The 24820-nt window shown below is 36.6% G+C and overlaps 1 protein-coding gene and 2 long non-coding RNA genes across 5 annotated transcripts; 1 reads left to right on the top strand and 2 right to left on the bottom strand.

Moving 5' to 3' along the window:
- Positions 1-544: 544 nt before the first annotated feature.
- LOC136970056 (uncharacterized) lies at positions 545-16134 on the bottom strand. The gene is made up of 4 exons (XR_010879934.1): positions 15496-16134; positions 15222-15289; positions 936-1019; positions 545-865 (listed from the first exon to the last, which is right to left on the bottom strand). It is a non-coding gene; the product is annotated as an uncharacterized lncRNA (long non-coding RNA).
- LOC136970055 (paramyosin-like) lies at positions 5466-21155 on the top strand. Of its 3 annotated transcripts, XM_067264423.1 has the most exons (16): positions 5466-5727; positions 7400-7456; positions 8114-8200; positions 8279-8445; positions 10518-10596; positions 11626-11871; positions 11949-12145; positions 12215-12347; positions 16130-16346; positions 18905-19145; positions 19219-19414; positions 19491-19619; positions 19694-19858; positions 19937-20143; positions 20228-20428; positions 20510-21155. In XM_067264423.1, exons 1-16 carry the CDS (start codon positions 5617-5619, stop codon positions 20714-20716), a joined length of 2640 nt encoding a protein of 879 aa, XP_067120524.1. In that variant the 5' UTR covers positions 5466-5616; the 3' UTR covers positions 20717-21155. The 3 variants fall into 3 exon arrangements, with proteins under 3 accessions (XP_067120524.1, XP_067120526.1, XP_067120525.1); XM_067264425.1 differs by lacking the exons at positions 5466-5727; positions 7400-7456; positions 8114-8200; ... (4 more) ...; positions 12215-12347; positions 16130-16346 and adding exons at positions 16970-17667; positions 17725-18135; XM_067264424.1 differs by lacking the exons at positions 5466-5727; positions 7400-7456; positions 8114-8200; ... (4 more) ...; positions 12215-12347; positions 16130-16346 and adding an exon at positions 16970-18135.
- A 1222-nt stretch (positions 21156-22377) lies between these two features.
- LOC136970074 (uncharacterized) lies at positions 22378-24614 on the bottom strand. The gene is made up of 3 exons (XR_010879938.1): positions 24540-24614; positions 23452-23543; positions 22378-22510 (listed from the first exon to the last, which is right to left on the bottom strand). It is a non-coding gene; the product is annotated as an uncharacterized lncRNA (long non-coding RNA).
- Between the last annotated feature and the right edge of the window lie 206 nt (positions 24615-24820).

The raw sequence follows: 24820 nt of genomic DNA on the forward strand, positions 1-24820 counted from the left end.
TCCTACGTTTACCTATTTTATTTGTCAACCTCTAACTCGTCATCCTCTAATTACCTCTAAGTTATTATGCGCCTGTAAATATGTTGAATATGTTGCCTAAATAGTTGGAATTTCCTCTTTTTCCTTTAACAGCCTATATTTGAAACCCAAGAACTAAATCTACTGACTTTTAATCCCCTGTAATAGAAATATAAATATTAACGACATTTAAGAATAACGTTGAAAACTGAATTAAAACAGTATATATAAGCGGTCCTTTAAAAAAAGACAAAAACAATATCTGAGTTAAAAACGAGAAAATTTCATATATTAAAATAATTTCGAATGTTTACTCCCCTACGCTCGAGCCAAACTTACGCCGCGAAGCAATCGCAGCGCTCGAAGTGGCAGAAATATTTATTACGCCACTTCCGTAGCACTAGAGCTATTGGTGCCCAAGGACCAGTATATCTATCGACTATGTTATAACGACGGAACGACGTGACCACGCGACGCCAGCGAAACCCCCAATCGACCCTATTGGGTGTCAGACCTGATTAAGATGTTCCTGGCGTGGAAAATTTTTATTTTCTCGGATTATTTTTATGAACCGATCGGAATGGCGTTGGTGGTGGAGGGGCCGAACCATCAGTTAATTTGCCAACTAATCTTAGTATCTATTGGCCACATCCAATGGTGAAAGTAAAGATGTGGAAAAAAGTGAAAAAAAGGATTCGGATTTCGCGTTTCCCTGGTGTGAGCATTTCCCCCTCTCCCGAGAACATTTTTAAAAAAATCTGAATCGATTATTTTTCTGCATTAAAACTATGACGAAGGCATTTAAGAGAAATTCGTCGAAGCCCGTCTCGTTCTTCTCGAGTTCGATCTACGGCCAATAAAATGTCACGTTAGATTTTAAGAATGAAATGTGAAATTTAATTGGACGAGGCACTCACCTGACCGTTGTTTTCTCGAAATCCCGGTGACTACAGTTCGATCGAAAGAATAAAACTGTGAATTTCTTTCCTTCGCTTCATATTCTATAAATATTTTTTAAAAATTGATTTGTAAAATTAGTTAGATAAATCAAATTTTCAAATTGACTAAATATAAATATTGTATTTACAATATTACAGAAAAAAAGATTAACTTGTTTACGACTTTTTTTAGTATACTCGTAGCCTTTCAAGTAAAAGAAGAAAAGTAAGTAATCACATTTAAAAAATGCACAAACGAGTTGCTTAACTTTCCCGGCAACGTTTGGTGACGCCATCTATTTAAGTTTTTTAAAATAAAATATTATTTTTAACTATTATAAAATGACAAAAAGCTTAATTTTGAGGGCAGGGATGGGTTTTATAAAAAATTGTAAACGCTAACAACCAGTAAAATCGTCATTAAGTTCGGTCCTACTGGAGATACACACGACCCCATTATCTCCTATCCCTTCGACCTTTAATCACCAAAATTTAATGGCATCGATCTCCCTAAAAAACAAACCTCCCTGAAAAATTTCAGAAATTTTCGACAAAAAGCGCAGGAGTTATTAAGCTTCGAAGAGGGTAAACAAAAAAATCGTGCCTCCCTCCCACACACAAACAAACACTAACATCCATACATACATGGGGGGAAAACCCGAATATTTTAACTTTTCTCGACGTTTCAAGATGTCCTGTGTCCAAAAATGTGAAAATCTTGGGGGTTCTTTTTTGACCGATCGCCATACTTTTCCTCTGATATATATAATAGTCGGGAAAGTAAAAATCTAGCACTGAAAACCGGATTAAATCTAGAAAGACGGCCTGACTTGCAGCGCCAAAAGTGCCGTCGTGGCGAGTTTCCGTACCAGCTTTTCCACGGAAATGTCTTCGCCCTCCCGAAATATCATCGTGTCAAATTTATTTACATTTTGGCCCGCTAAATAAGTTATCTCTAGAAATTGTTGAAAGGAAATTTATAAATGTCTATTATATATAATAAAATAACGTATAGAAAAATTTTGAATCGTCTAAAACATTAAAAAAATCCGAACAAGAGCCGAATATTTCTAGATAAATGGCTGTGAATAAAATCACAGGAATGGAGCGCCATCTCTCGAACACCGACACAATTATTATCATTATTCGCCATTTATTTTTAAATGTATTTATTGCAACTTTTTATGCTACATAATTCGTTACTTTTCCTCAATTTCTTTTTATTTTTAATTCTAAAAAAAATAGTTAAAGTTACACGAAATAAAGACTTGGGGCTTACCCGGATAGACAGAAGGAATGGCAGAGAAGTCAGTTTCGCAGGCAATTTGTTAAGAAAAGCAGTGACCAAGCTGGTGTCTGATGTGTAAACTCTGTATTAAAATGTAAATCTAAAAAAAAAAATTTATTCTATTATCGAATTTAAAATTTTTATAAGTCAATTCACGCGTGTCTCCGTGTGTAAAAGATAGTAAGGCGCCATTTTGAACGGATACGGAATCAAGATGGCGCCTTCCAAATTGAAGGAAACAGGCAAGTATTACTCAGTTCTATTTAAGAAGCTGAAGGATTCGAATGATTCATTTAGGCTTATGTTTATACGTAAACACTAAACGTAAATAAATAAATAATTAGGTCAACACGGAACAATTTTAAAATGAAAATTTAGATTGAATTTTGTGTGTTTGTTAACCCAAAACATACTTATTTTTTAAAAGAAAAAACTGGCAAGGGTTCTTTCCAGACTTTCTCGGCACTCGAATAGGAGGTTAAGGAAACCATTAGGAAACCCGACGATTTTCGATTACACCAGAATATGAAATTTAAGTAATAACAAAAGCTTACACACGCAGAAATAAACGCCTACCCATACACACAAACCACACAGATAAAACCCAAACACACGGAATTTTCTTCTTTTTTTGTATTTATTATCCGAGGATAAATCGTTTATTTTTGAGAATAAGTTACATTTTGACTCGTCTGAATATCTGGATTTGGTTAATGTTACCTATGGTTCCAAGATGGCGGCTCGTCTCTGATTCCAGAAAATAGAAGAAGGGAAACAGTGGGGACGCACATTCTAACCTAACCTATTCTAATAAATTTACCATAATTATTACCAACAAAATTATTAGAATAGGTTAGGTTAGAATGTGCGTCCCCACTGTTTCCTTGCTGTAATCAGACGAGCCGCCATCTTGAACCATAGGTAACACTAACCCTGGATTTATTAATGTTTCTACGGGAATAAATAATAATTTACAATTGAACAAGTGGAAAGACCTCAAACTCGTAAAAAATCCTCAAGGTGGTAATTTTTCGCAACTAATTTTATTTTTAAATATTTGAAATTTTTGCCACTACCGATAAGTGACTTTTGGCTCGTTTTCTAAGTATTCACGCTACACCACGAAATGTTCCGTAACAAACAGATTCTCTTCGCTTTCACTGTTCTGACTTTAAAAAAAATGGCGATCAGTACTGTTTTTCTTTATATATGAGCATCTATGTACAAGTTATCACTGAAATGACGTACCTCGTTGATAGTTTCGTCTCTACATTAATACGATTCGTAACAATTGTTTAATACTCGGGTATTCGAGTCTAAATCACAATCTGTAAATGTTTCGCAGAATCGGATTTGTAATATTTACTACGTCATTCCGTGATTTTTAAATAATATTCAAACAAAAGCTGAGTATAATTATTTAAATTCGCGTTTCTATAATGGCATGAATAATAAGTTAATAAGTGTCTCGCGTTGACGTTTCGTGTGAAAAATCAGGTTTTTCGGAGCCCTATTTCTACTAACGCACTTCTGAACTCTGGCGTGATTCGAGGAGGATTAAAATCGGAAACGCGCCTCCCTAGAACGTCCCGTCCGTATTAAACAGGTCGAGGTCGGAAACGAGCCGGTCAATTCACAAGGCTCTACAAGATACTGCTCGACAATTCCGGCTTTATGAACGGGCGTTATTATCCTGTAGGATGAAACTCTCACTAATCTCACTAGTGAACGGGCCTAAGATCTCTTTCGTAAAACTTGTTTCGAGCACAAAGATCTGTGCGCCCGTCCGAACAATTGTCATCACGACACTACATCATATTCAACAATATTTGAGGGATGATTACGTGGATGTGATATCCGAATAAGAAATCGCTCGGACTCACTCTGTAGCGAAAATGTGGACTCGTCTGTAAACAGAACGGACCTTTATTGCTCGCGAGTCTAGCCGACATGTTGCAAGCACCGAGTCTCTCTCTCTTTTACACTCAGGAACGAGAGGAATTGAAATTATAGTGTGGTATAGCATAGAGATCAAACTCGTGAATCCTTCTAAGCACCGTGCTACAGATGGCTGGGGAGTAGACGTCCTTCTCTTTACAGTAGATAACTTTGGATAAAGGTCTTCTGTAGTTGTTTCTTGTGCTTTTCCATTACTAAACCTTCTTCCTGCATTATTTCTCCTTTGGAAGACTTCCAAAATCTGTGGATCGACTTATTAAGCCACGACTTGAGATTAGCCAGCTTCGAGACTTTGAAAGAATTTAATGGGTTTTGTATGTCTCGAAATCATGCAACTCAAATCTCGTCCACTTCTGAAACTTTGAGGACATGCTTAACCCGATAGTAATGCGTTTTAATGTTGTTTTAGAGGGTGGACCTCTAAAACAAGACATATTCGTTCGACAACCCCCCTATCAAACATGCCTAGCCTTAAAACCCCTAGCAGAATGTATCTTTTACATCCATCTACGGAAATCTAATTCCATAAAAGTGGAAGAGGATCCAATTTCGTAGCGTATCGACTTTCAAACGGGATTAATTCTAACTAATTAGTAATTGAATAAAACTATCGGGATTAAATTTGTTCGGTGTTTCCACCGTAATGTGTTTCGTAATCGGAAGATGCGTCATCCATCCAAAACCTTCCCGAAAAAGAAAGTGATTTGTGAGTTAGTTCAATCGCAATACATCAGAGTGTATTCACTTTCAATTTCGAAATCTCTGTCTTATTCACGGTTCTATGGACGGTTACCTGACTAACCTATTGACAAGATGAATTAAATCGTCACCACCATCCATCACTGCCATCAAAAGTTTAATGCGTGGGTTAGACGGAAAGGTTCGATGACAAAGATACAATCTGTGTGGCAAGAGCTTAGGTGATGTGAAACTTGGACCATTTGTAAACGGTGACATCATCCTTTTGTCACTCCAGTCATTGTCTTGATGCGGTATCACCGAGATAAAATTAACCCGGGCGTACACAATCCTAGAAAAATGAGAAAAATATTCTATTTTCTGGATGTTTATGACAACTATTACGACGTCGGACACTCGAATGGATCGAGCCGAGGGGGGGTACGGATGATACCAGACACGAGGAGTGACGTTTTTATTATTCACCAACCCCGTCTTGGCCACATCCCACCGACTGCACGTACAATGCCTCAGACAACAGAATGACAAGCCACACTCTCTATAAAAGGCAGCACCGCTTTGGCAGCCAGTAACCTGAGCTTGTCCAACTTCGCTACCAACGGGGGGAGAAGAAATAGCACGTGGGGACCGAATTTAAGGCATTAAGTCGAAACAAGACTTGTGGAGTGTGGCAGTGAATCGCTGTGTGAACATCCCGCAACTTTCGAATCCAAGATGTCTTCGTCAGTCAAGACCACCACCAAATATGTATATCGTTCCTCGGGAACCTCGGGAGACGTGTCTGTCGAATACGGCACGGATCTCGGAGCCTTAACTCGTCTCGAGGTAAGAATTTTTCGCCTTAATTTACTTATAAATCCGTCTTTTTTACGCCAATTAATTCCGGCTATCGAGAGCCGGCTCGACCCCTTGGGTACGAGCTTCCCGTTAGGACTCGTAACGGTCGAGAGCATTCGTAAGGTACTTCAGCAACGACCTATAAAAATCGATCAAAGTCGAACGGATCAAAGACGAGAATGCCCTATTTTAGGGGAAAAGGAAGGGTGGCCACGTGCCAAGGAGCAATGAACTTGTCGAATCCGAAACGAGAGTAACGGGAGAAGAATGGACGAAACGTGAAGATCGCCTACCACTTTTCGTCTTTCGTCTTTTTACGAATTTGACGGAGCCAATTTTGAAATAAATTTAGTTTCGTTCGGTTTCATTAACGGAGTATTCGAAAATGAACGAAGATTAACTAGCGCGAGACATTCGCAAAAAGTGAAAATTAGTAAACGCCATCGCGGATTCTTTTGGAAACGAAACGGGTGCTCGGGGCCAAGTTTTGGTGACTGCACCCCTTGTGCCGTAACGTAGACGTAGCCGAACGGTTTACGAAACCAAGTGACTCTCTCGTTTTATAATTAGACGATTTATAATATTCCTACAAACTGTTAATTGTGTTCGCTGTTTCCTGCGCTGGCAGGAGTTGAGTGAATGAGGCAGAGTAAATCTTCCAGCCTCTTTAGCGCTATCAATAGCTAAAGGGCATCCAAACTTAGACTGGCATTCCTCGCCCATTGCGCCTGCGCCCGTATCGCTTTAATTCCGGATATGTCATCCCGATCTCGCTTTTGCTCCCCCCTTTCCTTTTTTTAATTTCATGTTTTCCGACCTTGCGCCCGGTGTAAAAATGTCCGCAAAAATTTTACCCCATTGTCGAAGAATAAGTAAACTGACGTCACCCATTTTCTTCTGCTTCGTCATGCGAGTCGGAAGTCGAGTGACATGTTTGAGTTGGAATGCATCCACTAGAACGGAAAAGGATACAATAGGATGGTAAAACAATACCCGAGAAGTGTCTGACCTTAAGTTTTATCGCCAGACTGATAATGTCTGTTAGAAAATTTTGTCTAAAATTTCACTTATTTTGGTGTTTTTCGGGTGTCAAACGGGTGGAAAAAACTGGGTTACCCGAGCCGAATAATGATTTTCTCACGTGTCCATTTTTTTTTTTTGTTGCGTAACTGCGACGTTATACACGATAATTTCGGTAAATTCGAAGTTTATACCCCGATTTACCGCCGTTTCGGTAGGGAAAACTCGGGTGAATTAACGGAGGGAGCTAATGAGACGAGACATAAATGGAATTGCCACACGACACCAGAGGTGACAGTGGCTATAGGCCTACTACAATCCCATTCGAAGACAATGCGGTTGCGACATTTATAGCAACACTGCTGCGCGGAATATAAAAATTGCATTCCAAATCAGACACTTGACCTACTTCCTCGACAATTTCTTGTACCGCTTCCAACTCTCTTTTGCCAGAAGCTTTAACAAATGAACTACATTGATCTCTACAATTAACGGCCCGCCACGTTCCGACCCCCTTAATAAACACTGTACCTCTTCCCCCACGTTTCTCGTGTTTGAAGCCGCGAAAAATAATATAATAATAATAATAATAAATCTTCTACGGCCGGAACGAAAATAACGAAACCCTTTCTGTTTTCAGGATAAGATCAGGCTGTTGCAGGAAGATCTAGAATTCGAGCGAGAGCTGAGACAAAAGGTAAAAGGATCGTTTAATGCTTTTTCTATTTTCGACCCAAAACAATTTTTCACTGTTAGAACAATGTTCCGATACGACCGACTAAATTTGGAGGGATAAGTGCAGCTACTAATAGAACCCGGCTTTTCTGATTACTTCTAAAATTGAACTCTACAATTATCTGGAACCATTCCTAGGCTCTGCCATCTACCGATGCTAAACTTAATATTAAATAATTAAATATTAGCATTAAGTAATCGTCGAGTGTGTCTACAGAAGTTTATATTTAATATTTTATACCGAAAATTTTTGGACATTCTTCCAAGTTTCATGGCCGGAATTTAAATTTATCAGGCCGAGTCGTGCGATGTTAATTTTTCCTGAAATAAAATGTAGAATTTGAGCTTAAAAAATTGGATTTTTTTTTTAAATCAAAATTTTTCATGTGAGTCGTATTTTAAGCTTTAGTTTATCTTGGATGTTGCTTCCAAGTTTGATCTTTTTTATATCAAAGTCTCATCTAAGTCGACTGAATAGAGCATTATCTTTTTATAAACACATACAAACAAAAGGCAGTGTGTATCAAAGGAGCATTGTTTCTAAACGAAAATAAAATAAAATTATATATACGTATAAAAAATTCTTTAAATTAACTCGAATTAATTTTTTATTTTACAGATTGAAAGGGAGAAATCTGAATTAACAGTTCAGCTCTTTTCAGTCAGCGACCGATTAGAAGAAGCCGAAGGAAGTTCCGAAACCAACGTAAGCTTCCACTTTATTTACTTGAATTATTCGTAAAAGACGAAAGCACCAATCAAAATATTTTCTGTAAACGAACAGGTCGAGCTCAACAAACGAAGAGATGCCGAACTGGCCAAATTACGCAAACTGTTGGAGGATGTTCACTTGGAAAGCGAGGAAACTGCCCATCACCTCAGAAAGAAACATCAGGAGGCAATCTCCGAGATGCAAGATCAAGTCGACATGGCTAACAAGGCAAAGGCTAAGTACGTAATTAATTAGATTCGAATCGCCGAAGGAAATTGTTAATGGCCTCACTAACTATACATTTATCGGTGTTTTAAGCTTTAAAAAAGAGAGAGAGAGAAATAAACGTGATTTCTTGTGGATCCATTTATAAATGTTAAAGTAATTTAAATATTTTCGACTATTTACACCGATATTTTCAAATTACAAATCGGGAAAATTACGTAAACCGGAAAGGTCTTCTGTAAATGATGTTCCATATGTATGAGGTCATTTTGTAAGTGTTTCGGCATCGGATAATAATAATAAAACACAAAAAATGTAAATCGAAATTGCTATTTATATTCCTCTCTTTCAAAGAACACGAGAGAAACATGTTAGTTCCACCTGAGGAAATTTCTAAACTATTCCAATTGTAATCTGGTAAGAGCGGTTAACCTTACTTAGCATTACACACTTAATTGTATTTAACTAAATTTGATAATTAGTTACCTAGGAAAATACCTAATTGGAGGAATATGCCATAATGTATAAACATTCCTTCATTTATTAATGATGTCTAAGATAACGTTTTACAATCTTTCTATGTAGTAAGTGTCCAGATCCTATTTACAGCACTAAAACAAATTTCGGCAACAAGCTGCGTAGTTTTCCCCGGCAAGAGTTAAATTGCGAGTGGCGCCATCTGTTACCAGATTATATTTAAAAACTTTTTATATTATTAATTATTATAAAATAGCAAAAAGTCTAATTTTGTGGGTAGAGACGAGTTTTAGACCCCCTGTATCTCCTCACTCCCTCGACCTTTAACCAAGAAAATTTAAGTGTCAATCCCTCTCTAATATACGAACCTCCTTACAAAATTTCAAAAATTTTCGATAAAAAAACACGGGAGTTATTAAGCTTCGCATTGAATAAACAAAATCGTGACCCACACACACTAACATCCATACATACCGAAATTACCCCGATTTTTTTTTGCATTTCTCCACGTTTCGAGGTGTCTTAAATGCAAATACTTTCCCTCTGTTATGTGTAACAGCCTGGTAAGTAAAAATTGGATTCTAAATAATAAATAATTTGTTTAAAACATTCGAAAAACGAACACAGTATTACATGAATGTCAATTTCTATACTTTTCCATAAATTAAACATTTATGAAGAGTATGCGCCTCTATCAGTGTATGATTCTAAAGAGTTATTGGGAAAAGTTATGTAATAATTTAGCGAAAAATTGTTCTATCAGTAATACAATAAAATACAATGTCATAAATGGAAATTAGTGATGCCTATAAACAATAGGAGTCTCATATAGCTACTCATTACCTAATCATTCTATTCTAGGTAATTCCTGTAAAGAAATTGCCCCGGAAAGCCTTAAACGGTACATAAAATGGCTCCGAATTTTTGAAATTTAAATTTATAGCCTATATTTTATCATCATCGCCACAATTAACGGCAACAACGACATGAAATAATTAAATTTTAAACTTAATTACATTAAATTGCTTAATATTATGCATTTAATTCTACTAATTAGAAGGAAATTGTATAACCAAGTTAGTATATAGATTCATTATTGTTAATATAAATTCACAACACTAATTTGGATAGAGATTTCATTTCAGATTTCTGTTGAAGTGTTCAATTTTATTTGGGTTTTAAATCAAAATTTATTTATTGAACACTGTATTTGCTGATGAGAAAAATATAGTAAGCGATATATATATAGAAGCATTCGTTCCGATTGTGACCATAAATACTGAGCCAAATACAGGGACATTGATTCAAGGACACATACTAAGCTAAAGAGACACAGCTTAGCATATTTAGGTGTTAATTAATTAAAATATTTATTATTTAGAGGTTAAAAATATCCTTTGTTCGAGTGTATACAATATTTTTTATATGATTAAAAATTCTTTTGTTACAAAGTAAAGGGAGTGAAAAAAAATTAAACAGTGTTGAAATGTTCTGTCAATTTTAAGTAGAAATTTTCACTAAAGATCAGTCAAATGAGATTGATTATTACTTTTAAATAATAATAGTAACTTGTAGAAGTATTGATATATATATTATCTTTATTATCTAGGGTAGAGAAGGAGAAACAAAAAATCCAAGCAGAGTTATTCGAATTGTTGGCTCAAGTGGAAAGTGCTCACAAAGAGAAGGTAAGGAGCAAATGAAACATACAAACGACGATTGTTGTCATTAGACTTGCTAGTACACACCAAGAAAATCACTTCGAATGAATGTATGCAATTAATATATTTCAAATTTGACGATGAATCGAGGTCTGACTTTGATTCACGACAACAAAACTCGACTTACTCGACTGACGCGTAGAGGAGTCGACGACGATGCTAAACAAGAGCTAATGAAGAAATTAGCTTTAAAAATATTTGTAGTAATTAAAAAGTACTCCAGTTTGAGTTTATTTGGCATGCCAGCACCTGTGCTGGAATATCGGTATGCCGTATTTAATTCAGTCGAAACACTGAAGAACCTTTGGTTTCAAAATAATCTAATTTTCAATTTTACATTCCATAAAATATACTATAAAATCCCATAAAATATCCTCTTGTACGATTTTTCTGGCACTCGAGCAAGAGGATAAGGGGAACAAGAAGGAAATCCGATTGTTTTCAATTACACTACGAGAAAAAATTTAAATAATAATAATAAAAGCTTAAAAGGAATAATTTTGTTGATTTGTGAGAAATTTCTCTATTTTACAGAAAAGAATATTGAAGTTGGATGGATTATTTTTAGGGGGACACACTAAGACTATGACTCGAAATTAAAATTACGTCTGGTGCCATCTGTTATGAATTTATTTGATTAAAAAACAATTTTATATTATTATTATAAAATGCAAAAGACCTTTTTCAGGATAGGGGCGAATTTAAAAAAATTAAATACCATGTAAAATTTTTAAGTCCGACTACACTCGAGATATGACTCCTACACCCTCTATCTCCAAAATATAATAGATCAATGCCACTTATATAGAAATACTCCTGCCATATTTCAAACTTTAACAGCCAGGAAAGTACTGTAATATTTTTATGAAATATGCAGGCAATTCATAATATACTCAAACAAAATAAAACAATTAAATAATTACAGAATTTAAAAGATTTTACATAATTTCCCTGGCGATTTTAATTATAAAACAAATAAAATTCCCGTTTTTCTAGTTGACTGCTCACAAGACGGTAGAAAAGTTGGAAATAACAATCCACGAATTGAATGTGAGAATTGAAGAATTGAGTCGCACTGTAACTGAAGTGACTGCTCAGAGAGCTCGCTTCAGCTCCGAAAATATCGAATTATCCAAGGAGGTTCAGGAATACAAAATATCGTTAGAGAACGTCAATCATCTGAAGGGTCAACTGGCTAGCCAACTGGAGGAATCACGACGAAGATTAGAAGATGAAGAACGAGTGCGTATATTTTAATCGAGTAAAACAATTACGTAACATCATTTATCTTAATCTTACAATATTTATGTATTATATAGAGAAGAGTTAGCGTGGAACAACAGGTGCACACACTCGAAATGGAACTGGAATCCATCAAGGTGCAGTTAGAAGAAGAATCTGAAATCAGGCTCGATACAGAACGTCAGCTAAGCAAAGTCACTGGTGATGCTTCGACTTGGAAATCTAAGTACGAAACAGAATGCATGGCACACGCAGACGAAGTAGAAGAACTCAGGTAAGACGGTGTCTTATATTCCCGAAATTACACAAATGAAGGTGACTGCAATTGAATAATTCATTGCAGACGAAAGATGACCCAGAGGTTCACAGAATACGAAGAACAGTTAGAATCCCTCCTCAACAAATGCAGCAACTTAGAGAAGCAGAAATCTCGCCTCCAGAGCGAAGTGGAAGTTCTTATCATGGATTTAGAAAAGGTAAAGTGTTGTAAAACGTTAATTTTTAACGATTTTCAAAATCATATATATACATATACTACAGAGCGAGTCAAAAGTCTCCATACGAAACCTGGCTATCTGAAGGAATACATTCGTGATACGTGCAATTCGATAACATCAAACGTGTTAATGCATATTTACCAAAAGCGGGGGGGGGAATGCATGCAGGTGTGCAGTTAGTTAAATGGCACCACAGAATATGTTTTGTAATTGACAAGCTCCCGAGTAACAATGTGAGCCACTTACACAAGTATGGACACTTTTGAATTACTCTGTATTTCGAAAGTATGCTTTATATTTTCTTTAACGTTTTTGTTGAAAAATTCAAATAAAATTTCAAATTCGTCTAAAAGTTCAAACTGCTTCAACGAAAAATTATTTTATAAATTAAGAATTTAGTGTTGTTCAGATGCAACACAATATTTTTTCAATCTGTAACTTCCTCCTACAAAACAATACTTAAATAATTGCTACGAAACAATAGTTTGTACCATATGAATTGAATATCAATAAAAATATAATTTATAGTGCCGGATTAAAAAAAAATCAAGTCCTACGTAAAACTTGCGATCTAGACCAGAAAAAAATTAATTTTATTATTATATTTTCCACTAGACCTTCTTGGAGAAGCTGCGAGTTCACATTGACCGTTATACATTTAAAATTTTATTTATTTATTAACATATTAATTCAAAAACCGATTTAAGGGCCCATCAATCTAAACCGAGAAAAGCGAGCAAATCGCCCTCAACCTTATAAATGAAAATATAAGTTAAAATAGACCTCATTGAAAATATGTTAACAATTTAAAATAGCCAATGAGTGCTCGGTTTCGTTGTTTCATTTTTTTTTTTAATTAGGGAAATGTAGATTCATTAACAGAAATTTTAAATCAATAAATTCGCCCCTTAATTAAAATGACAATATTTGAATTTATATATTTGTATTTTGCTGTACTTCAGTAAACCAAAAAAACAATTTACATAATAAACTTTGTATAGTATAATTTATGAAAATAACCCATAGAAAATACGAAATACAATATAGAACAATTAAATATGAAGTAATGATCGAATATAAAAAAAAAATCGCTAGAAAAAATAATGTTCAGTTCCGCTGCTTTAATGCTGTGTCGCCATCTGCCGTTCAGTAATTGAAATAATTTAATTGTTTCGGATGCGCCGTACAGTCATTCTCCTTCTGCGCACCCGCACCCCAGTCGGTCTCCAATAATTTGACAAACAAATTTGTTTTTAAAAATAAAAATCGATTGTAAAACGCTATTCGAAAATTCTAATGGCCAAAATTACTGGCGGTTTCCGATTCGCCGTATTATTATTTTTTTAAACTTCTAAAATAATAACAAGAAATATTTTCTAGTCTTGGCACGAGGTGGCGCTAAGTGTCCAGGTCACTCTGTCGCGCCATCTATGATTTAAATTTTAAACTAATTCATAAAATTAAATTGTGTTTCGCTAAGTTACTTTTCTCATCACTTGCTAAATCGTAATATTGCAATCTGCGATTTATTTTTAGTTAATTTTAAACGGGGTACGAAATTTAACAAAACACAATCTGATTTCATAAATTTTAACTCGAATTTTATGTATATTTAGTTTAAATTTTAAGCCACAGATGGCGCGACAGTAGTCTACGAGAAGCGCCTCGACAGTTAGCGCCACCTCGCGCCAAGGCTACGAAGCATTTTGTGTAACTTCGGCTAATTATAGAAGCGGTGTTATTTTTTTTGTTCCGAGCCAGCGGAGCAGGGAGGGCAACTCTCGAAATAAATGTCAGTGTCAAGCTTCATCCATCCGTTAAAGTAAACATTTAAGTCATTTTCTGTTAATTCTGTTGTGCTAAGTAGAATTTGTCATCGGATATTTAGTTTCCAAATGTCGGTTACATGCTACAGATATTTAACCGTAATACCAAAATATCAGTTAGGGCAACACAGGGCGTCCTACTTAAGTCCAGCGCAGCATTAATTAATTTCGGAGCCAAGAATGATGGCAAGATAATCTGGAGTGGCGCGCGTGATCTTTTCCGGATGCAATTAAACTCGATCGGGCCATTTTGAAAGTAGAATATAGGACCCGATCCAAACCCGATTGGGGACTTATCCCATTTCCCCAAACCATCCTCGATAGCACCGTCTAAGATAAGTGAGGTCTGGCGTTTATCCAGTCATTCGGAGAAGACAGGTCGAATAGTTTTGGCAGGTCGGGCGAATGTTATAGAGAAAAGAAAGAAAAAAAAAGTCGTTTTGCTAGTCTCGTAAAACTTCTCCGAAGCGAATTAAAAGGGATTTAAAAATTCCCTTTGAAGTAAATTAGATTAAAAAAAACTTTACTGATTTTTCATACGTTGCAAATCATCGAAACCAATTCGATCCCCTCTTCGATCAAACAACAATATTCAAAATCCAAAATCAGAAGACTCGTGGGCCCTACATAATATGTTCTTAAAGTATTTAAGTCTTGCACAAACACGAGACATCACGCAAACACGCTCGTCTTTATAATTTTATGACGATAACAGAAAAGTAGTTTTAAAGATTTTTAAAAAGTGGGCCTTTTTACTTTCGGGCCTTAGGGGGCCTTACTTTGCATAATGGTTAATTCGGTTACGTTAGAGTCATATTTTAGAATAATTGCTTAAAGTGGATGAAGTATTGTTTCAATACTACTGTTGTTTCTATTCCCCAAATGTATTGTCCTCTTAGTACTGTCACGAGGTAAGGGCCAAAATTAAAAACTCTTAAATAAAATACACCATTTTGGCATTGGAATTTAGGAATATGTATAATAAATATTTCAGTTTTGTGCAAAATATCAAAAATATTTTACTTACAAGTAAGAAGTGTACATTTATTCTCGCAGTTTAGACCACTCGGTGACACTCGATTCTGCTGCACGGATCTAAATAAAAGAGGTTATTATTAATTAATTTAAGGATAAATATATAATAAAAAGTAAAATTAAATTAAATTAATATCACAAAAAGAAGTTATGTTTTATCTTTTTATTAGCAATGGAAAAAATGAAAAAAATCAGTCTTTAAATTGTAAATCCTAAGGTTATAAATGTAATTTGAACAATTCGGTGTTAATTTAAATATCACTTACACGAATTTCGATGGAAGTAACCGTAGATATGAGTAAACAAATTTGGCCTTGTAATCTTCAAAGAGAGACCTCTAAATCCCTTTCAAGGTGAACATCCAACAAAAATAAGAAGTTGAAACTTTAAACTCGCGATTTCCAGTATTTTTGGCAACAAAGTCATCATCATCAACCCCTTCGGCAGATTTTGCAAATATCCACTCAAAACATATCCGACATTCTAAATTTAAATAAAATTGTTCCAAAAATTCGCCACTCCCGCTACTTTCGAAGTGACCGAGTCCAAGTCTGGAACATTTTTTAATCGAAAGTTGAAATTTCGTGTTGGGTCCACTTTTATTTCATTTAAATTTAAGGCAAACTTATCAGATGGACGAAACCAACCGGATGAATCCATAAAATATAGCCAAATACGTCACACCGTGCTGACGAGACGGGAATACTTGCCAGCAAAACCTAGTTTGTATTTTGGTGATTGATGTCAACGCCCTTTGCTGCAGACGAATTTATTATCAGACGTTTTAATTTTTTTTTCTTTTCTTTAAAGAGGGCACAGAGTACGTCTGCTGTCACATCAATTCATCTTTCTCCACTCTGATCTATTTTCCTTTGTTTTTTTTTTTTATATTTGCTGCAGGCTACGACTCACGCTCAAACCTTGGAGAAACGATGCATCCAGGTAGAGAAGATAAACAACGACCTGAAGGTGAGAGTCGAGGAGCTGGTCGTTCTGCTGGAACAGGCACAGAGGGATGCCCGAAACCGTGCGGCCGAGTTGCAGAAATTACAGCACGAGTACGACAAATTAAAGGAACAGAGAGACCATTTGGCTCGTGATAACAAGAAGCTTACCGGTAATAATCTTTTCTGGTGAATTCTTACCTCTAGAATTCTGCCAAATCACACTCGGGTTTTCAGTCGTTGGCGTCTTTATATATATTCCGTCACTTTTCGATAAGCCCTCAATGTCAAAACCCGGTTTAAGGTCGTTCAGATCGGTTTTCCCCTGCTTCAGCATTTCGAATCTCACGTTGGCGTTTATAAACGAGAACATTTTCGTATTCGAACAAACACGGGCAATTGTTACCAAGGTCGTCCCACGACTATTGGCTGTTTCCCACCCCTGCGTAAAAAACAAGAAAAAAAATACACAAAACGCTAAAGGTCCCGTGACTAAAAAGAAAGCAGATGCTGCAGTTAGCGGCATCTAAAAATATCCGAATAAAGGGAAAGATGGAGAGATAAAGCTCCTCCGAAAAGTCGCGATGACGTCAACGGATGCAAAAATCGGAATTATGGTGCCTCCGCCGTCATTAAGGCGCAGATTATTGGTGCGAAATGGCTGAGGTGGAAGGTCGTTCGCCTATCTCAAAATAGGCACCCGAAATCCGCCCAAAATACCGTTTCCGGGAGAGACCGGGTTGCGTGCTCTTTCCTGATTGGCTGCGGCTGCTTCATTATAATGAGGTCGTCCGTGCTGGCCGAGGAAACGCGGTCGGTCTCCGTCGGCAACGATGGTTGTCACAGAGAGAGAACCTTCGCCGCAGCAGGGACCTTCTCCGAGTCTCAGCGATAGGAACTTGAAGGAAGGAATCGATGGCCTGTCACCCGTCCCTCCTAGTCACTCGTCGGCGGAAGACAGGGCGTCGTCGGGATTAGGAAGCTGCACGGACCAGGAATTGTCAGATTGCCCCGTCACTCCCCAAACGCCTCCGGCCTTTCTCACCTTTCTTCAGCCTTTCCCTTCCGAATGCGAGACGCCCCCCGCTACTACGCCTTTTCCGGAACGCCTGGAATCTAGAGAAGAGGAGGTCGAAGGATTGACGAAAGAGGATGGCGCAGCGCGTCAATCTGTACAAGAAGATAATTCCGAGGAACAGAAAGGTGAGGACTCTATCACCTGTCCGGAGGAAAAAAGTGAAAATGAGCGCATCGAAAAGGGGGGAGACGAATGTGACGTAGAAACCGATTCGTTAACCATCTTAGCCGAAAAGGAAGAGGGCAAATTAACCGGAGAAAACGTAACGGAGAGAAGTGAAATTGAGAAAAACACGGAAGAAATACCCGTAGGAGAATATAACGAAAGTTTAATTGTAAAAGAATCTTATCTGGATAAACCGGAAACTGAAGAATGTGTAGAAGAAAAGGAAGAAGGGTGCGTAGAACCTTTGCAAAGTACAGAAACTGTATTAGAAGAATCAGAAGAATGCGTAGAATCAGTACTAAACGCAGAAACAGAAACTGTATTAGAAGAAACGGAACTAACTAATACCTGTGTACAGTCGATCGTGGACGAAAACATTACAAAAGAAAGCTGGGAGGAAAATATTGTAATAGAGACGGTGAAGGAAAGTGTGGTGAAAGAGTCGGTGGAGGAAAAGATAATAAAACAGACGGTAGAAGAAAGTACCGCGAAACAAACGGCGGAGGAAAGTGTGGTAAAAGAAAAGGTGGAGGAAATTTCTGTAAATCAGTTGTGGAGTCTTTGGTCGAGCAGTGCGCCTAAAGTAGAAGAGAAACAGGAGGAAGAAGAAAAACAAGACGAATCTCCATCTGCTGGTCAGAGCGGAGATGAAACACGAGAAGGAAACGAAAAGGAGAGCCAAGAACAACCGGAAGTCGTACAACAAAAGTCTATCGAGGGTGAGATTTTCTAATTTTAAAGTAAGCGATCGTTTCCTTAAGAACTATTTCTAATCATTGCTACGTTAATCGATAAAACCCGATTTTACATTATTACTTATTCGTAGAAAATAATGTTTTTCGGTCGCTGTTTTGAATTCGTAATAACGAGTAAAAAGTACTTTCGTTTTTTTTTTAAATTACGACATTACCGCAGAGTAAATATTTAGGCTAAACAATGAAAAAGGGAAGTTTGTAGTGAAAATGCTTACGTAACACACTTCTGCGGAGTTTCGGTTTCTTGCTGCGAACAATACCTCGTTAACTGCCAAATCTTGGCAGAGATGCACCTGCTGTATCTGCCGATGGGGAAAACATTGCGATAATTTTAACTGCCTTTCAGCGCAATTGTAAAAATAATTAATTACAATTCAGTAACATTCTACAAAAAAAGAAGAAATAATACAATTGAAACCGAAGAATGCAAACCCTCTTAACGAGTAATTAATGAGTTGATCGAATAAATTCTCTCTCACGAGGTCGAAAACTTGGTAACACGCGTTGCCCGTGTGAAAATTTCCATTCTTGCCACTTAAAATTTACTGTAAATGGTTTCCACCAAAAATCCACGAAGCCTTCCAGTGGCCGAGTAGTCGTGGGTTCATGCCAATGGTTGGGTTTTCTTCACGTTGGTGACACCTAAAGTCCTCCAGGGAGGCATCGCCCTATACAAATAAAACACGAAACAAAAGAAGGGAATCCATCGATTGATATTCCCGTTTAATTTCAGATGACTTAAACGACACCAGGATGAAGTTGAGCGATGCCGAGAGACGAATGCATGAGATGGAAGTCGAGATTAAGAGATTAGAAAACGAACGAGAAGAACTGAGCTCTGCCTACAGAGAAGCTGAGGCATTGAGGAAACAGGAGGAAGCCAAAGCAATGAGACTGACCGCCGAACTGACTCAAGTTCGTCACGAATACGAAAAGAGGCTCATCGCCAAGGAGGAAGAAATCGAATCGTTGAGGTTAATGTTAATTCTTTTTTTTATACTAAACGAGTTTCCAAACGGGAATCTAATGCTTCGAATTCGATGTCAGGAAGCAAATGCAAATCGAAATCGAGCAGCTGAGCCAGAGAGTTGCCGAAGCCGAAGCTAAAGTGAAGACCGAGGTTGCGCGCATCAAGAAGAAAATGCAAGTACAGATCACCGAACTAGAAATGTCGTTGGACGTGGCCAACAAACAGAACATCGACTTGCAAAAGACCATTAAGAAGCAATCTCTGCAAATCACGGTAGGATTTCATCGGTGCAATTCACGAAAGGTTCTGAAAGGTTCGATTTTTTATTCGATTCGTCCGTAAATTTCAGGAACTGCAAGCTCACTACGACGAGATCCACAGACAGTTGCAACAAACTGTCGATCAATTGGGAGTATCTCAGAGACGTTGCCAAGCTCTTCAGGCCGAACTTGAAGAGACTCGCGTCAATTTGGAGCAGGTAATGAATTTTTGGCATTTACGGTCTTTCAAATTTCGGAAACTTTTTTTATTAATGGTTGTCCCCCTTCGCAGGCTCTTCGTGCCAGACGCATGGTGGAACAACAAATAGAAGAGGTCACCAGTCGCATCAACGAACTGACTACAATCAACGTTAATTTGACCTCGGCTAAGAGCAAACTCGAAGCCGAATTTATGAGTTTGCAGTCCGATTACGACGAGATCAACAAGGAATTGAGAGTAAATACCTTTTATTCGTCAATTTTTCACCAATATCCGGATAAGATTTGCATTTCTATTTACGTTTTCGTTTTCTAGATTTCAGACGAGCGCTACAACAGAGTCCAGATTGAACTGAAGAGTACCAAAGACGTGCTTATCGAAGAACAAGAACGATTGGTTAAGATCGAACAGATCAAGAAATCCTTGGAAATGGAAGTGCACAACTTGACAGTCCGAATTGAGGAGGTCGAAGCTAACGCTTTGGCAGGAGGAAAGAGAGTAGTTTCAAAACTGGAAAGCAGGGTAAGCCGCCACTTTCTTCTTCTTCTTTTGTTCTCTTTCTTCGTTCGGTATCCAGTAAAATTTCATTCGAGAACGTACTTTTAGATCCGAGATATCGAAATCGAGTTGGAAGAGGAGAAGAGACGCCATGTTGAAACCCAGAAAGTATTACGAAAGAAGGAATACCGAATCAAAGAACTCATCGTCCAAGCAGAAGAGGACCACCAGGCCATCACCGTTCTGAACGATTCCGTCGACAAACTGAGTGAGAAATGCAAAATGTACAAACGACAACTGGTAGAACAGGTAAGCGCGCTTCCAGAAAGTCCATAATAACGCTTCTTTCTGAAAATCGTCCACTAACGTTTCCACTTCTTTCGCTTTTAGGAGGGAATGTCGCAACAGAACTTGACTCGCGTGCGTAGATTCCAAAGAGAACTGGAAGCTGCCGAAGAGCGCGCGGATCAGGCCGAAAGCAACTTATCTTTGATCCGTGCCAAGCACAGGTCCTGGGTAACGACGAGCCAGATTCCAGGAGGATTGAAGCAGGTGATCGTGACGGAAGAGACATCGTCCACCACATCCCAATATTAGACTTTACGATTTAGTTGGATTTCTTTCATCACCCGAGTCCGAAATTATTGAAATGACCTTACCTCTCAGCCCGGGTTATCGCCGCCAGACAATAGAGTAACCGAATTAGGGACCAAAAAAAGAGTCCCTAATTCCCCACCATAGTTTTGTCAAGAGTTCCCGTCTGGAAGAAATAAAGTCGCCCTCCCGTTAAAGCGTTGTGTCGATCTTGTTCCTCACACACAAATAAATAATATATAGGACAGACGAAAAGTCGATGTGTAAACTCGTGCTGTCTACTCTCCATTACTTTACCCGACTACGAAGAATGGTAACTCAGCCAACACTCGAAACCCAGAAATAGTTTCGTGATTTTGCTGAATTTATACGAGAAGTTTAAGTTTCAAAAAAAAAATTGTTTAATGGAAATGTACTGAATAAATATTAATTACTATAATAAGTCCATGTCATTATCAGATTTCATTTTAGAAAATCCGACGATTTCCGACATTTTAAAACACTAAAAAAAGTAATAAAGTAAAATTTAGTATTGTTTATACAGTTGGAAGTGTTAACACTTCCAACTGGTTAACTGATTTTTGGTCTAACCTGTATTTAGCTACTAACGATTTTCTTTCTTTCGCTTAATACCTATAATACACGAAATAAACGTAAGGAAACAAAATTGAATTTTATATTTTGGCGGTTATAATTAATTTCGAAACAATTGAATGATAATGTATCTGTATAAAAAATTACTATTATTCTATACGTCTTCACGCTACAGTACATTATTAATTTATTAAAGATTAAACTATAAACAATTAAAGTTATGACCTTTAGCGTAATGTTTGTACTTACGAGATATTTAGATTAAAATGTCTTCGTCGACGAATTTATCCTTCAATTAATTATTAAAAGATTATAACTTCATAAAAATCATGTTATAAATCTGCAATATAAAAGTTTTACCTGAATATTTTAATTTAACACCGAGAAATTTTGTAATCGAAATTAAAAACTTTTTAATTTAAAAACGAAATCATTGACAACAAACCGTAAGAACTAAACTAGAATTGCTCGTGATGATTATTATGATTAACAATTGATTACAGAAATAAATACATCAATTATAATCATAAAATTCCGTTATTCGGCATTTTCTTATAGATGAAATTTTAATTTTTCTCTGATTGTAAATTATTCTGAAGTGGAGAGACGGTACGAGCAACGCAACACGTGGTTGATCTACTTCGGGGAAGACTTTCGACGGGAAACTGCACCCCATTCGGGTGTTAGAAAGGTGAAGAAAACTCGGGAAACTCCGTCACGGTCGGGCGTAAACCCGCGACTAAGTTCGAGTGTTCAACGGTTGTAAATTAATCTATAAACTTTTTTGTCTTTCGGTATAAATTCAAATGCAGTATTATTAAAAAGAACACTTGAAATTTACAAATTACAATTCGAATCGTAGCGCGAGGTACAATTCAGTAAATAGGCTACTATATATTCTTAATTACTTTATCTTCTATACTGAAAAATAGTAATTTATTAAAATTCGTAATGGAATGTTTGAACGTATACATCCACATTATAAATTACGAGATCATCTCTGAATATCTCTCACTTTGCGTAAGCGTACGCATCCAATTTCCACGGTGAAGTAATACCTTACCTCATTCTTTTGTTTCGGAAACTGCTGCCAATTTTTCTGTTTCCGCACACTTAGGTGTAGGCTATATACAATTTCGGAAACTACCATCTTCCACATTTTACGTTGTAGAATAAGCCGCATTAAATAGGTTTTACGTTTCGCTGTAAATACAAAACAATGCAGGGAATTACAACGTCGTTACAGAACAAAGACCTACGTGTTCTATATACGATATCGAGTAAACTAATACTTTCGCCGAAAAATATTTTCTGTATATCTATAGATTGATCCAAACGTCAAGTAGAAATTAACAAATTCGTTTTAGGCAGATTTTACTGTATCATTAATAGAGCAAATTCCTAATATACGAATGTGTTAGTAACAGTAATTATTGGTACAAGTTTTTATAATCTTGGACCTATACTTTTAATATATCAAAAATAAAAGTAAAGACACACTCAAAGCAAGTTTAAAAAAAGGAAAATGGCGCGGTTGCCGAAACCGAATTTATGGGCAATAAGGGATGAGGTGAAGAAGTACTGCAAATGTAATGCCGAGTGTGCGTATTATAATAAATAATTTAATTGTAAATCTAAAATGTTATGGTGTAATGAACATTTTTGTACGTTATACATCAAAAAAGATAATCGTAATAACCGCTTCAAACTGGCCGAGAAGCTTAAAAGAGGACTATGAATTAAGACCACTCGGCTTTTCAAATCTCCGAATTTCTTTATAAGGCTTCCGGTCATCGTTTAAAATTCAAATTACGTTCCATGATTGCGCCAATATTAATTCGTTTTCCTTTGTTCCTGGCAATGAATGCACCGGTTTTTCAATTTTAGCTTCGTCTCCTCCCACTGCCTCGTCGTTGTCTTCATTTTAAATTCGTTCCAGATCTCGCAGTTCATCAACTCCGTTGATTTTTTTGGGTTTAGTTTTGGAGAATTACTCGCCTTCCAAGCGCTTAGCGACGTCGTAACGCGTTACACTTTAACGCTAGACGAAGGAATTTCTTTGTCTTTCATATACGCAATTAAGATTAAAAAGATAACGTTAAATAATCGGCAGTCAAAATATATATTACAAAAAAAAATCTTACGTTAACTCGAGTCTCGGTAGAAATCGCGTTATTCAAGATGGCGCACGACAATGGATACTTATATAAAATTATATTTTAAAAGATGGAAAAATCTGCGACAGCATTTAATAACAAAACGTCAATAATAAATTGAGTTATTCTTACTTGTTTTTGCCTCTCTCTAATTAGATTGATGAATTTCATTAATTAAAATTTCATTTTTTATGAATGAAGTGAGCCTAGCAAAGTATATTTTATACGTAAATAATACTGCGTTACGATATTATTAAAAAACGTTTATATTATTAATTATTATAAAATAAAAAAAGTTTAACTTTGAGAGCAGGGACGGATTTCGTAAAAAATTGTAAACGCTAATAACGAGTAAGATCGTCATTAATTCCGACCCTACTAGAGATACACACGACCACCTTTATCTCCCCACCCTCTCGACCTATAACCACCAAAATTTAACGGCATGGATCCCGCTAATAAACAAGCCTCCCTGCGAAATTTCAGAAATTTTCGACAAAAAGCGCAAGAGTTATTAAGCTTCAAACAGGGTAAACAAAATCGTGCCCCACACACTAACACCTGTAGATACAGAAAAGATCCTCGAATTTTTTTGCATTGCTCGACGCTTCAATCTTCCCAGAGTCCAAAAATGTAAAAATCTTGGGGGGGTCATTTTTTGACCGATCGCCATACTTTTCCTCTGTTATATATAACAGAGCAGGGAAAGTAAAACGTATATAGGGCTTTAAATAGAATTAGAGGAACCGTCTCGTCGTAGGCGAACTGTAATTTCTTCAGTGAAATGAGTATTGAAATAAATTTATACTTACTCCTTTATAAAATTTAGTTATTCGAAAAGAAGGGGAAGAGAAAATAAATTCCGGGAGGGCCCAATGGCTCCTTTCTGCGGATGCTCTAGCTACTACATTCTTATATATTTCTATTATTTAATTGTTTATTATTACGAAAGTAAACATTTTAATTTCTGATACTTTCAACAAATTATTTCGACATCTGACGTATACTTAGAAATGATTCATAAATAGCTAACGAGTTAAAAACAGTCATTTAGTAAACTTTGAGAGACTACTTACCGTCAATATACACAGAAACTCGGCCAAAACTTCACCACCGTCTTAGAAACATTGAAATTTCTAAAATATAACTCCATAGAAACCTGAAAAGATGGATTCGGTTTGAATTCAGAATTTAAAAAGACTGTAATAAATAATTTCGAATTATTATAAATTCATTTTTAAATCAAACTTCTCGTAATTTTTGCTCCGTTACGGGTTTATGATGTTGCGAAGTTATGGAACAGCTGAGTTGAAGGTAAAGAAAACATTCAGTGCATTTCTAAAATTGTATCGTTATA

Source organism: Centruroides vittatus, unplaced genomic scaffold (assembly GCF_030686945.1).
Source record: "Centruroides vittatus isolate TY-2023 unplaced genomic scaffold, ASM3068694v2 contig_1891, whole genome shotgun sequence".
Classification (NCBI taxonomy): Eukaryota; Metazoa; Arthropoda; class Arachnida; order Scorpiones; family Buthidae; genus Centruroides; species Centruroides vittatus.